Source organism: Gadus chalcogrammus, chromosome 3 (assembly GCF_026213295.1).
Source record: "Gadus chalcogrammus isolate NIFS_2021 chromosome 3, NIFS_Gcha_1.0, whole genome shotgun sequence".
NCBI classification, from domain to species: Eukaryota; Metazoa; Chordata; class Actinopteri; order Gadiformes; family Gadidae; genus Gadus; species Gadus chalcogrammus.
The window spans coordinates 8,442,559-8,455,417 of record NC_079414.1 but is presented as its reverse complement, the minus strand read 5'-3'; the positions used below and the strand labels follow the sequence as shown (position 1 = coordinate 8,455,417).

The 12,859-nt window shown below is 45.5% G+C and overlaps 1 protein-coding gene across 1 annotated transcript in view; it reads left to right on the top strand.

Moving 5' to 3' along the window:
• Nucleotides 1-11,738, top strand: part of ube2o (ubiquitin-conjugating enzyme E2O) — a 32,299-nt gene extending 20,561 nt beyond the window's left edge. Inside the window, exons 15-22 of the mRNA XM_056585773.1 lie at nucleotides 2,264-2,353; nucleotides 3,156-3,477; nucleotides 4,091-4,473; nucleotides 4,854-5,019; nucleotides 5,155-5,291; nucleotides 5,525-5,728; nucleotides 6,815-6,872; nucleotides 7,382-11,738. Coding sequence (XP_056441748.1) covers nucleotides 2,264-2,353; nucleotides 3,156-3,477; nucleotides 4,091-4,473; nucleotides 4,854-5,019; nucleotides 5,155-5,291; nucleotides 5,525-5,728; nucleotides 6,815-6,872; nucleotides 7,382-8,286 — 2,265 coding nt within the window. The 3' untranslated portion in view covers nucleotides 8,287-11,738. The remainder of the gene's footprint in view (nucleotides 1-2,263; nucleotides 2,354-3,155; nucleotides 3,478-4,090; nucleotides 4,474-4,853; nucleotides 5,020-5,154; nucleotides 5,292-5,524; nucleotides 5,729-6,814; nucleotides 6,873-7,381) is intronic.
• Nucleotides 11,739-12,859: the final 1,121 nt, after the last annotated feature.

Below are 12,859 nucleotides of genomic sequence, written 5' to 3'. Positions count from 1 at the left end.
TTAAAAGAGAATCATCGTTCAAAAGGAGAACCAATGGAGAGAAAGGTACAATACATTCCATGATTACTGAAAGACAAGAAGATACACATTTCCAGAATTTGACATTCCTAAATCATATGAATATAAGTGCCCGGAATACCCTGGGTGAAAAGTGTGCAATTCGGCGATTGTCTGGCTTTCACCAGGAATAATTTCCGGGGTGTACAATATGATCTCCAGACAAAATTATAATGTATCATCTGATGATTAGTGTTTCTTGAAGAGATTTAAATATTGGACCAGACTCTAGGTCAATTTATAACAGAAGGATTTAATGTCTTTAAAGTCTTTTCTCCATATATTGTCAATTGGCATAGGTTTGAATGTTGCCTTTATCAACAAGAAATATAATTTCGAGACCAGACCTCGCGTACCAATACAAGAATATATACAATGTATTGAATGCAGTGGTAGTTCTTGCCCCCAGGGGATTCTTAAGGCATTTAAAGCAGAACACAACTGCAAATAGGAAAAAAGGACGACGTTGGTAAATTTAACTGCTGCTGAATGTCCTGAAATGAGCGAAGACTGAAATCTTTTGTATTATCAGAATTTATATGGATCCCTCTATCAGACCGGTAAGGAAATGAGACAGGCCGACCTCCCAGTAGTAAGTCATAGTTATGAAATAAAGGAAAATGCTGATGAATTTTTATGTTGCTCTTGGTGTGCTTGCTCACCAGGCGCCAGAGTGCTAATTAAATGTGATATTACTGGCCCAAATTTAAGGTTAGAGTTTGAGAAATATTACAATGTACTACATCTTGCAGTCTATGTCGGAACACTAATTTCTCCTTTATCGGGCGCCAGGAGACAGAAATATCACTCATCAACCAAGAGTGCAGAGGGCGAAGGGTAAAAGCCCAAAAATAAAATTTGAAACTAGGGAGATTTTGGCCACCTGCACATTTTCCCCTTTGTAAAGTGGAAAATTTAATTCGAGAGCTTTTGCCTTTCCAAATTAATTTAATTAACAGTGAATTCAGCGTATCCCAATATCCCCCTGGAGGTGGCAGAGGAATCATAGAACTGAAGAAGTTAATCCGAGGGAGAACATTCATTTTAATTATAGAAAATCGTGACTGAATCGGTTTGTATTTTAATCCATCTCTCCACAGCTCTAAAAATATAATTAAAATTGTTTTTAGCTGAAGAATGTATTTGAATACCTAAATAACGGAACTGTTTCACAAAGAGGATCCCACAAAACTCTTTGGAATTGAACACAGCTTCATTCAATAGAAGCAGGGCTGATTTGAACCAATTCATTTTATTTATTTATAGTCGGTGAAAATCTGAAGAAGATGCGGTACAGATTGAGGGGCATTACCAAGATAAAGCAAAATGTCGTCGGCATACAACGATATATGTTGGTCTGTATTATGCAGTCATGGGAACTTGGTGCTCCGATAAACGTATAGCCAGTGCAAGTGGTTCTAAGGATAAATCAAACAAAAAAGGGGAGAGAACACAACCCTGCCGACTGCCCCTTGCAACTGCGAGGAGCAGATTTTCCCCGTTAATACCATAGCTGTGGGATTGGGATAAAGAACCTGAATCAGAGAAATAAACAGATATCCACACTCCAGCCGGTCAAAAGCCTTCTCTGCATCTTAAGACGAGACAGGCGCCGGAGTGGGAACACTCTGGGAGGCCCCTATGATATGCAGTAAACGACGTATATTGTCCGCACCTAGGCGGGTTTTAATAAAACCTGTTTGAAAAACCTGATATTACTGTACTCTCGGGTGGTTCCCGGTGACTGTAGATATTACTGTACTTTGTTGGTTCCCTGTCACTCTAGATATTACTGTACTCTCTGGTGCTTCCCGGTGACTCTAGATATTACTGTACTCTTTGGTCGTTCACTGTCACTAGATATTACTGTACTCTTTGGTTGTTGCCCAGTTAAAGGGCAACCTCTTCCCTTTACTTCACCAGAAAGTGAAGGAAAGATTTTATTTTTTTTATCTTATCCTGTTGAATAATGTTTGAAACTGTATAAGCTTTTGTTCCGGTGAAACCGGTGCCAGATTTTACACTTATGGCGCCTCCATGATTAAATTCTATGGTCATATTTTTGGGCTACATTTTCTATGATTTTAAGATGAAGGTAGAGGTGTTCTTTGATCTTTCCTGTTCCTAGAATTGCCTCGTTTCATAATGATGGTTATTTCAAATGTCAGTCTTATCCATACATGTTGTTGTATCCCTCCCCTTTCAGACGTCGGTAGGCCAGGTCTCCAGGGTGGATGTGAGCAGCAAGGTGGAGGTGGTTTGGGCCGACAACTCAAGGACCATTGTCCTACCACAGGTACCCTCTCCCGTTTGGTCTGTCGCCTCAACGAGGGAAACGAAGGGATCATGGTGCTTTCATTTCTCTTGAGTTCAACTGGTTTATGGAGTGCGTTAGCGGTTTTACAGTTTGTTTTTGTAAGACTTTAAATAAAAGACATTTGCACCAGCATTTGATGGCAACGCTGAACACAATTTTAATCATAACCAACCGGTTCACACCTAAACTGTAACCCAGCAAAATCCCCTACCCACATGGGCTTTATTATAAACAGAGGTCCCCAAAACAGTTTAAAGAGCCAGTGAACCCACCCCTATAATACTAAAAAGTGTTTTGGGCTGAGAGTTCCAGGAAAGAGAGGGACCCATCGGCAACTTTGAACCTTTTTAGTGCGGTCGTTGTGTATCAGTGTTATAATTTGTAGGGATCCACTGATCAGGTTTATTTTAAGTCGAATACGATCAGCATTCTTTCTAATGCGTGATCAGCCGATCCGATTGGGGAAATACATATTAAGGGGTAAGTTTCTGAAAAAAAACGTTCGCTCAGACTCGGCTGCCGAGGCAGAGCGCCACACGTCTATACAAACCGCGACACCGGTGCCCCTTTTTCCTCTATCGGGGACTTATTACAGTAAATGTGATAAGATTGCATTGTTGCATTATCGTTGATGACAAATTTCCATTTTTAAAATAAAAATGATTTGGGTTCACTGGCTCCTGAACGTCGTGTAAAGTGGTATCAGGTGGTTTTATCAGAGTCCATGAGCCAACATGGTTGTCTGTGCTGACGGCTAGTGTCTCTATGTGTGTCCCGGCAGCACCTGTACAACGTGGAGTCTGAGATCGATGAGACGGACTACGACTCCGTGGAGGAGACAAGCAGCGGGCTGTCCACGGGGGAGTGGGAGGACGAGACGGACAGCTGGGAGACGGACAACGGCCTAGCCTGCGAGGACGACTCCCACGCCAACGCCCCCGCCGAGGGCGTGGCCTCGCCCACCTCCACGCCCATGGGGTCCATCGTCACCCCCGAGGTCGCGGAAGGGGAGGGGTTGTTGGGTAAAGCCCTGGGCGCCACCAGTCCCAGCGGAGCCCCGCCCCCTGGCCTGGAGGAGGAAGGAGCTGCTGCTGCTGCAGGAGGTGGGACTGGGGAGAAACTAATCTGAATGTATAGGGGGGGGGGGGTTGGTTCAAATGCCTAACTGCAGGTGAAACATCTTTCATCAAATGATTTGGGTCATTTGTACTTATATAACCATCCTGTAAAGAGAGAAATGCTTGTTGAGAAAGAAATTGGTTCTAGTTGACAATTTCTAAGACCTCTCTGAGCTCCCCGGTCAATTCAGAGCATCTCATCTGTGATTGATGTGGGAAATCCATGTTGGTTACCAATCACATGAGTGTTTTCCTGGTTAACAAAGGCATCACTTTTTGGGAATACGTACGTAGGGAGGAAGAAAGCAAAAAGGGATGGGCTGTTTTTTGGGGTTTAGTCATCATTTATGATCTCTTTGCACCTCTGAAATGTGACCTACAGCAGCTCCAATAAAGGAGGGGATCTTGCACGTAAAATGTTTTCGTCCAATAGACTCATATTCTATATGATGCAAACAATTTTGTCCCGATGCATTTCCTTTCACAAACTTCGCTCAGAAACAGTTCGACTCTAATTATTGGTTGGGCACCCTGCAAATAAGAAACGTGCTCAGTGTGCTTTGAGCTCAACATGTCGCGTATTTATTGCTCCATCCAGGCACCACTCTGGGACGAGCCGCCGCCGACGGCGCGTCCGACAAGCCCAGCAAGGAGGGCCCCCCGCGGGGCTTCAGGGAGCTGCGCGAGGCCCTGAAGATCCTGCAGAGCCTGAAGAACATGACCGTTGAGCAGCTGTGGACGGGGGGCTCGCCCACCTCCCCCACCTCGGTGGAGTCTGCCGCCGCCAGTCTGACCGCCGGAGGGGGCTCCACCCCCGCGGGCCCCGAGAAGCCCACCAAGGAGCAGCGCTTCCTGGATGACATCAAGAAGCTGCAGGAGACCCTGAAGAAGACCCTGGACAATGTGGCCATCGTGGAGGAGGAGAAGATGGAGGCGGTGGTCGAGGCAGGTGGAGGTGTAGGAGGGGCCGGTGCAGCGGAGGTCAGTGTGCAGCGGCGCTGTCCGTTGGCCACTCTCACTGTTCATCCATCCATCCATTCATTCCTCAGAAAGTCATCCAATTCCTTTTTTCTTTGACACTAACGAATGGTTCTGTTTGGATGGAAAAGGTTTTTTATACTTTCACTCTTTCAGGTTGTACTCTTTCAGGTTCCCCTTAGTTGATGGTCAATATTTTTGAATAAACTTGATTTGTGTCCTACATATTTGTTTACAAAGTATTTTTACTTCCCCTTAGGGGATATGTTAATTAGTAATATTTGAACCTAAGAAAGAAGTGCTGTTGAGTGTCAAACTGTATGACGTCAGTTGATCCCCTCCTCTGATCTCTCGCACTACGTCTGGTGGTGTGGCGTCCAAAGGCAGAGCGAGGGGAAGACCGGGTTCTGTCTGACCCTCAGTCACCCGTGGGTGCTCCTGATTGGCCCAGCGACACGCCCGTCCTCTGCCAGCAGAGTGGAGGGAAGCCCGGGGTCACCTTCACCAGCGCCAAAGGAGAGGTGTTCTCTGTCCTTGAGGAGGCCCCAGGTCAGTCACTGAGCCCCAGGCCATGTGGTACACTATGTACATTCAAATAATGGATATAAACATTTCATGCAATCACATGCAACAGATGTGAAGCATGGCACAAGTTTCATGTGCTAAACGTTTTTTATTCTGCAGACACGCACACGTTTAAGAAGATGGAGTTCCAGCCGGCAGAGGCCAAGAGGTTCTTCTGCACAGTGAGGAAGGAAATGGTTCTGCTGGCCACCTCGCTTCCAGACGGCATTATGGTCAAGACCTTCGAGGATCGCATGGTCAGTTCAGCTTTAAGCTTTAACTCATTTGATACGGTTAGTTTGAGCCTACAGGGTTTTGTTCTGCAAAGAATCAAAGGAGACCCTCAATGTGTGTAGATACAAGCTAAAAGAAGAAAGGAGATGATAAAAAAAATCGGACTTCGACTGTTCTTTAGCCATCTCGTCAACATCGTCTATTGATGACATGAACATATCAAGGGTAACCATGCTGATCCCCCCCCCCTTGCCAGGACCTGCTCTCAGCTCTGATCAAGGGTCCGACGCGGACCCCGTACGAGGACGGCCTCTTCCTCTTCGACATCCAGCTGCCCAATATCTACCCGGCCGTTCCGCCGCTATTCAGCTACCTGTCCCAGGTCTCCGGGCGCCTCAACCCAAACCTCTACGACAACGGCAAGGTCTGTGTCAGCCTGCTGGGCACCTGGATCGGAAAGGTACGCAGAGCCTGTGTGTCAGTGTGTGTCCACTCCAAAGACTAACGCATGGCTGGGCTCTTATCCCACCAAGATTTGTTAGTCGAGTCGTCAAATTTTTGGTTATGATGAGCACATGTTTTTATTATAGCCTCCCAAAGTTTCTTGGAAGTTTCTTCCAAACTAGAATTTTCTTCACCAACGTTAAGTTGCTGTCCTGGTGGGTGGAGTTCCCGTGGGTTGGATGTAGGAACTTTTTAAATGTCCTGTTCCAAACTTTGTAACACCTTTCTGTTTTCAAAATTACCAATTAAAAATTATAGCCAGAGATATGCAGGCCATAAGCGTAGTCGAGGGGAAGGGGTTCCGCGATCTAATCTCATTTCTGTGGAGTAAGATGCCATCACCACCAATGCGTCCAACAAATTCAATGGTTTCATGTCTTAAACAAATTCCGTTGCAAAGAGGAGGCGCGCAGCATCAATATCCTAAAATGTGTCGGACGACACATTTTGCCTATTGTAAATTGACATGAGTCATTGTAAACATTCAAAAACCTGCTCTATGCTTTGTGATATTTAGTTTATCATCATTTATATTAATGTCATAAAGTTGTGAGCTCCGCAACTGCTGCAGCCACAGGGTGAGAAAATATATATTTTTAAAAAAATAGATTTGTTGATTCTTGACTCCGACACGTCGACTCAAGAAATAATGAGTCGTTATCATCCCTAGTTAATGCAGACTTTCAATGTGTGCAATTTTTTGTTTATTTTAGTTTTTTTTTTTTTAGGACATGATCTAAGAATGCCTAGAATTAAATGAAGAAACAAAATATATCAATCAGCAAGATGTATTAAATGTTTAATTTAGGACTATAGTGAACTATGCAATACTTTTTTTTTTAATCCTTTGACTAAATGGCAATGTGTAACAAATGTATACATGTGCGACTTGTCATATGAAATGGATTCCACGGTCGGTGCTTCATTGAATTTGCTCACACAATGACAAAAATCCAATGCACAACCCTCCCCTGAGCAGTCCTGTGTTTAATCCCTTGGATGTTGTGGGTGTTTTCTGATTATTTTATGCTGTGGTCCACAGGGTAATGAGCGATGGACCAGCAAGTCCAGCCTGCTGCAGGTCCTTATTTCTATACAAGGTGACGAAACTCACAACCCCCCCATAACATGAACAATGCCTATTCACAGACGCTGACGCCATGCGTGTGAGCATGCTGCTATCATCTATTGGGAGACAATATAGGATGTTTACTGGCAGGAATATCAGGCGATGAAATAGTATACATTTATTATACAGGGGTCGAAGTTCAGTGTGTAAGGAATTATGAAGTGCTTTGTACCTTATTTCATGTATACCTTAATATTTAATGAAAGTTCATGTTAAAAAATAAATGAACAAATCAATATGAAAAAGCGGTTGTGTTTTTGAGATTTAAAACCGATAATTATTGGAGATTTTTGATATAATGTCGAGAAAGAAAAGAGGGGTCCTTCCCAAATGCTGAGCTTTGATCAGTAATGTTCAGCTCCTCTGAACCCGTCGAGACCCCATGCTGTCCCAATGGGAAACGTACACGGCATCCCCTGTTTTGGGTTGGACCTGGGTGAACCGCCCTGGTGTTGACCCTGAGCCGTCCCTCCCCTCCAGGACTCATCCTGGTCAACGAGCCGTACTACAACGAGGCGGGCTTCGACAGCGACCGGGGGCTCCAGGAGGGCTACGAGAACAGCCGCTGCTACAACGAGATGTGTCTGATCAAGATGGTGCAGTCCATGACCATGCTGCTGCAGCACCCCGTGGAGGTGTTCAGCCAGGAGATCCAGGAGCACTTTGCCTCCAGCGGCTGGAGGCTGGTGCACCGCCTGGAGGCCTGGCTGGAGCTCCACGACGGCGTGGAGCGAGCGCCCCCCTCCAGGGCCTCGACGCGGGCCGCTCCGCACTCCAGAGACAGGCCTGCCGATGCTGCCCAGCCCCTGGACGAGCAGCTGGTAGCCCTGGCCCACAGCAGCCCCAGCCAGAGTGTGGTGGAGGAGGAGGAGGAGGAGGAAGAGGAGGAGGAGGGCTGCTGCTGCATCGTTAAGAAGGAGCTGGAGGACTCTGGGCTGAGCCCCTCCACCACAGCCATCTCCCAGCCGGAGCTGACCCTCAACTCTGACAGCGAAGGCATGCTTCCTGTCCACCTCCCAACGGCATCTGTGCCTCAGGCCGGTTCCGGCACTATCGCCACGACGACATTAACAACGACGACGTTAACATCGGCGACCTCGGTCTCGTCGGCGGTGGTGGTGAGTGAAGCGGCGGCGTCGGGTTCTGCCCCAACGTCTGCAGCAGCGGTGGCTTCGACCGGTCCTCAGAGCCAGCCGGCCGTGCGTCCAAAGAAGCGCAGGAAGAGCTACCGCAGCTTCCTGCCAGAGCGCAGCGGCTACCCAGACATCGGCTTCCCGCTGTTCCCGCTCTCCAAGGGGTTTGTGAAGAGCGTGCGGGTGGTGATGCAGCAGTACCGGGCCGCCCTGGCCGCGGCCGGCATCCCCCAGCACGCGGAGGACAAGTAAAGTGCCTGCCCACCACCCCCAGTAACTCCCATTTTGCACCTCCCCACCCCCACTTCCTTGTCAAGCTCTTCAGTACGTGCCCTCGAATACGGTTCGGGAGTAGGAGGGTCCACCTCATCCGCATCCGGTCATCGAACCCAATCCTCACCCCACAGCTCCCCCTGCCCTCTGCCTCGCTTATCCTGAGGTCTGCTGTTAAACTCTGTTCCCGCTCATCTCCCACTCCCAGTTCTCCGTGAGGAGCCCCGGTGGGCTGGGAGGCAGGCCTCATTGGAGAGCCTTCAGGCACTTGCTCGGTCCTGGGATGGTTATGCTTGGAACGACCATTGGCAATCCGACCCTTTCTTATGCACACGTACGCATTTAGCTCCAAGCCACTTGGAATCGCTTGTCAGAGTGGGGAACCCGCATACTTTGCTGCCCATCTGGTTGAGCACGTGGACTGGCCATGGTACGTGCGCGTGCGGGTCAGTCATTACATCAACAACATTCTGATGACCACTGGGATATATATCGTAGAGGATGTTAAAGATGTGGATTTGTAACATACTGGCCTCACACTCCCCCCCCCCCCCCCCATCCACCCCTAAGGCGACACGGCACTACTGGTTGAGATGAAGCTGCATCATACTGCACTGAGACAGACTATCGTGTTGGGCAGACGGTCTGGCCGCTCCACAGACTTGACCAGGAGCAATCCTTTTCAGAGGTCACCTTATTGTACACATTCTGCCAAGCTATAATGGTCTCTTCAACAAATAACTGAATGTTCTTAAACTGCCCACCACCACCTCCACAATAGCTACTTCACAATATTTATGTTCCCACCTCCTCCCTGTGGCTTCATGATTCATTTTGTTTTTGGCTTTGATCCATTTTGTTTCACCGCACTGACCACTCTCACAACACATCCAGACATAAGGGAACGTGAAGGGACTCATGTTTACATGCTCATCATCTTTAAGTCAGAACCACTACCATTATTTTGGCTGCTCTAAAAGAGCATCAGCCTCACCACCACTACGCTCTACGTTGTCTAGCTAGTGTCCTCAATACCGCTACACAACATCTTGTCTAGCTAGTGTCCCCAACAATCACTACGCACTACGTTGTCTAGCTAGTGTCCTCAACGACCACTACACAACACGTTGTCCAGCTAGAGTCCAAAACAATGTTGTCTAGCTACCATCATTAGCCACCACTGCACTCCACATTGTCTAGCTAGCATCCTCATTCTTCAACAACCACTACATGTTGTCTAGCTACCGTCCTCACAAACCCCTATGCACCACCTTGTGTAGCAAGTGTCCATCCTTTCTCTGTGTGACATATCAGTGTTTCACAGGATAGAAAGAAGATGGAAAGTCGCTCTCCATAGCGCTTTGTAATTGGCTTGAATTGTGTTCAAATAAGAAAGGGGGGAGGGTTGCTGTAGAGGTACGGTTCAGTTCTCCTAAGCTTTTCCATAATCCATTACTTCTCATTTCACTGCAAATGACACGATTTTGTAACTGGAGGGGAGGTAGAAGGAAAAAAAATGCTTCCATTCCATCATTCATCTCAAAATGTTGCCTTACTTGAATAGTTGATGTAAAACCATTGTGTACAGGGCGTTTTGCACCATTGAGTCATTAAACCTCACTCAGTGAGGTTTCAGTGTTCGTTTGGATTCTTTTGTTTTGCGTTTGAGGAATTGGCTCGTCATTCATTGGCATTCCCCCACATTGATAACTGATAGTGACAGAAATGTTCAACTGATTCCCTGCTCTCTATTAAAACAAAAAAAGCCTACCAACTGCCGTACAATAGTGAGGTTTGAGAGATCTGCTGTATGCTGAGGATCTATTCCATTAAGATGCTTAAGGTTTTAATATCAAAGTAATGTTTGGGTTGATGGTTATTGTGCTTTCGCTGTGATTTTTGTGTTATTTTACTTTTGCCACAATTCAAGCACAAATGGTTTATGACTGCCTTAACCCAAGATGGAGCTCTACAGACTTTCTCAGCTAGGAGCTAACGGCACCCAAGACCTCCTCCAGTATTATTTCTTTATTCTTTGTTCAACTATTCTTTAAAAGAATATACCGGATGAGTGGAGCTATGGGTGATCTGCGCGTGTGTGTGTGTGTATAGGGGAGAAGGGGAGGTGTTGGAAGGTGTTTTTCAGGTTCAGGTGGGCTGTTAACTACTGTGAAGAAAAAGTGCTGCGAGCCAATCTTAAACTTCCCTACAGGTCTGAAAGCTCTTGCTGGGGAAATCTGAAGTCTTGTTTACATCTTTAAAGGAACAGAGAACCTGGCTCCTCCTGTTGTCTTGCCAGATATTATTAATTATTGTTTTTGTACAGGTCAGTGAAACACATTGTGCTTGCTTTATCTGAAAAATGTAGTGAGGTGGCTGTATTTTACTTGAATTACCTTTATTGCTGAAGTGTTCCAGAATGACAGAGAATTTTGTGCCAATGTTGATGGATGACAAAATGTGTGCGCGTGTGTGTCGGGGGGGGGGGGGGAGGGGTTGGCTGGTGAAGCGTGAGAACCAAAAGCTTTGATCTAATATTTGGAACATGAGGTATTAAACGTGTTTTGCATTGCTTTGTTTTTGCCACTTTTTGCTTTTTATTTACTTCACCGACCATTCCTCTAAATAATGAACTCTAGTTGTAGCAACCAGGTTTTCAACACACACTCTCCCCCCTCCTGGGTACTTACTTCCTGTTCGGCCTTTTGTGTGACATTGGATATTTCTGCTGCCTCCAATTGGCTCTTGGACCTGTAGCATGTAGCCGAATCAGCTTCCGTCTTAACGATCTGCGCAACCTTTTGTTTTGTAGTCTTGTTAAAATCTGTAACCTGAAGCTTTTGCAACTATATCACACACAGACACCCTCAATGTAAGTTGGAGATGTGAAGCGGTTAGTTTGCTGCCCTATTCGACACTGTCTCATACTAAGTCTCATACATACCAGTTGCAAAAATGGAAAATGTGAAGCTATTCTGCAACAACTCTGTTCAAAAATCCAATGGGATGCGTAGGACACAATGCTATGTTAAGTTTTCTATGTTTGTGTTCATCAGCCAGGTTCAATCATGGTTAGGATTCTTATTAGTGCGATATATTTATTTTACAGCCAAAGCATGTAACATGTCGCTTTAAGCCCTCTAAATGGGCGACCCACTAAACTTGACTGTATGATGTCTACATTTCCACAGTGGCCTGTTGATATATTTAAAAATAATAAAGTTATGATTTTTAACCTGATTCTCTGTACAGAAGTCGTGACTTTAAATATATAAATACCTATTTAACATCGATCTGAGTACTAAATAGTCACATAGACTGTTGGGGCCTACATGTATACAATACTCAGTGTGGGAACTTTAACCTAACTTTATTTTGGATTATTCTTTTCTTGGGAGTTTTTTTCTTACATTTTACTTTGGTTGCGTTAATAAAATTAAACATTAAACTTTGCAGTATTTTTATTGCCTTTCTTCATGCATTTGACTACCCAATATATTGTAGTCCTTTGAAATGTTGAACTTAAGATTTAAGAGCCATTTTTTGAATGTAGACCTACATGGTTGACCTTAATTAAATTATTTTCGGAAAATGCAATATTAGAAATGTGCCTCTATTGTCATCGGCTTTGAGGCTTTTTTATAATCGGTAGGCTATATTCTGTTTAAGAAATAACATTTTTATAAGCATGTATTAGTATTTCAAACGTGGAGAAATTGGAGGTAAATAATAACAAAAATTGGAGCTGCAAAAATCGGACCCAAAAGTGTATTAGAAAGCATTCAAGGGGAGGAAAAAACGGGAAAAGGGTAAAAAGTTGTCAATGGTGTGCTACCGGCTTTACGACAGCTGTCTACCAGCCAAGGACATTGTGATTTTAAGGCAGGTGCTCTAACCTGGGAACTGGTGAGTCCGGGAATATATTGCAGCTGATGGCCAACAGATGGCGTTAAAGGCAAGGACAGGCACAATAACCGTTATCAAGAGTGCCAATGGCAGCTCCTAAAATCTGAGGACTGAACTACAATATTCTGTCCTAAGGTCAGGAGTAGGTAGAAAACTTACTAGCCAGTTTTTTTTATGTTAAGGTTCTACTTTTGGACTAGTTTACCTAGGGGTTTGCTTCCATGCTCTCCCCCAGGCCCTACAGTGAAATAGAGGGTTTCTCTCATCACACTGCCTTTCTAAACCTCATCAGACCGTATAAGGCCCTTATGAATACAGTTATCACTTCAAATCACAAGTTTCTAATACTTGAAACTAGGGTGGGGGGGAAACTAGGTGGAGAATTGATCAAGTTATCAGCACATTTAACTGTGCAAGTAGTGATTAAGACATGTCAATCTCCCAGAGGAAACTAGCTTCAATTTCCAGGACTATAGCATTACCAGATGCTAGACCAGGGGGGTAGACTTCCTGTGGTAGAACTTAGGAGCTGCTCCTTAGCTCACCCCTCATTGCTGATATAATCAAAAGTACATACGCATGTGCGCACGCATACTCGCACATTAACGCACACACACAGACACACGCACACACACAGCCAGGTGCA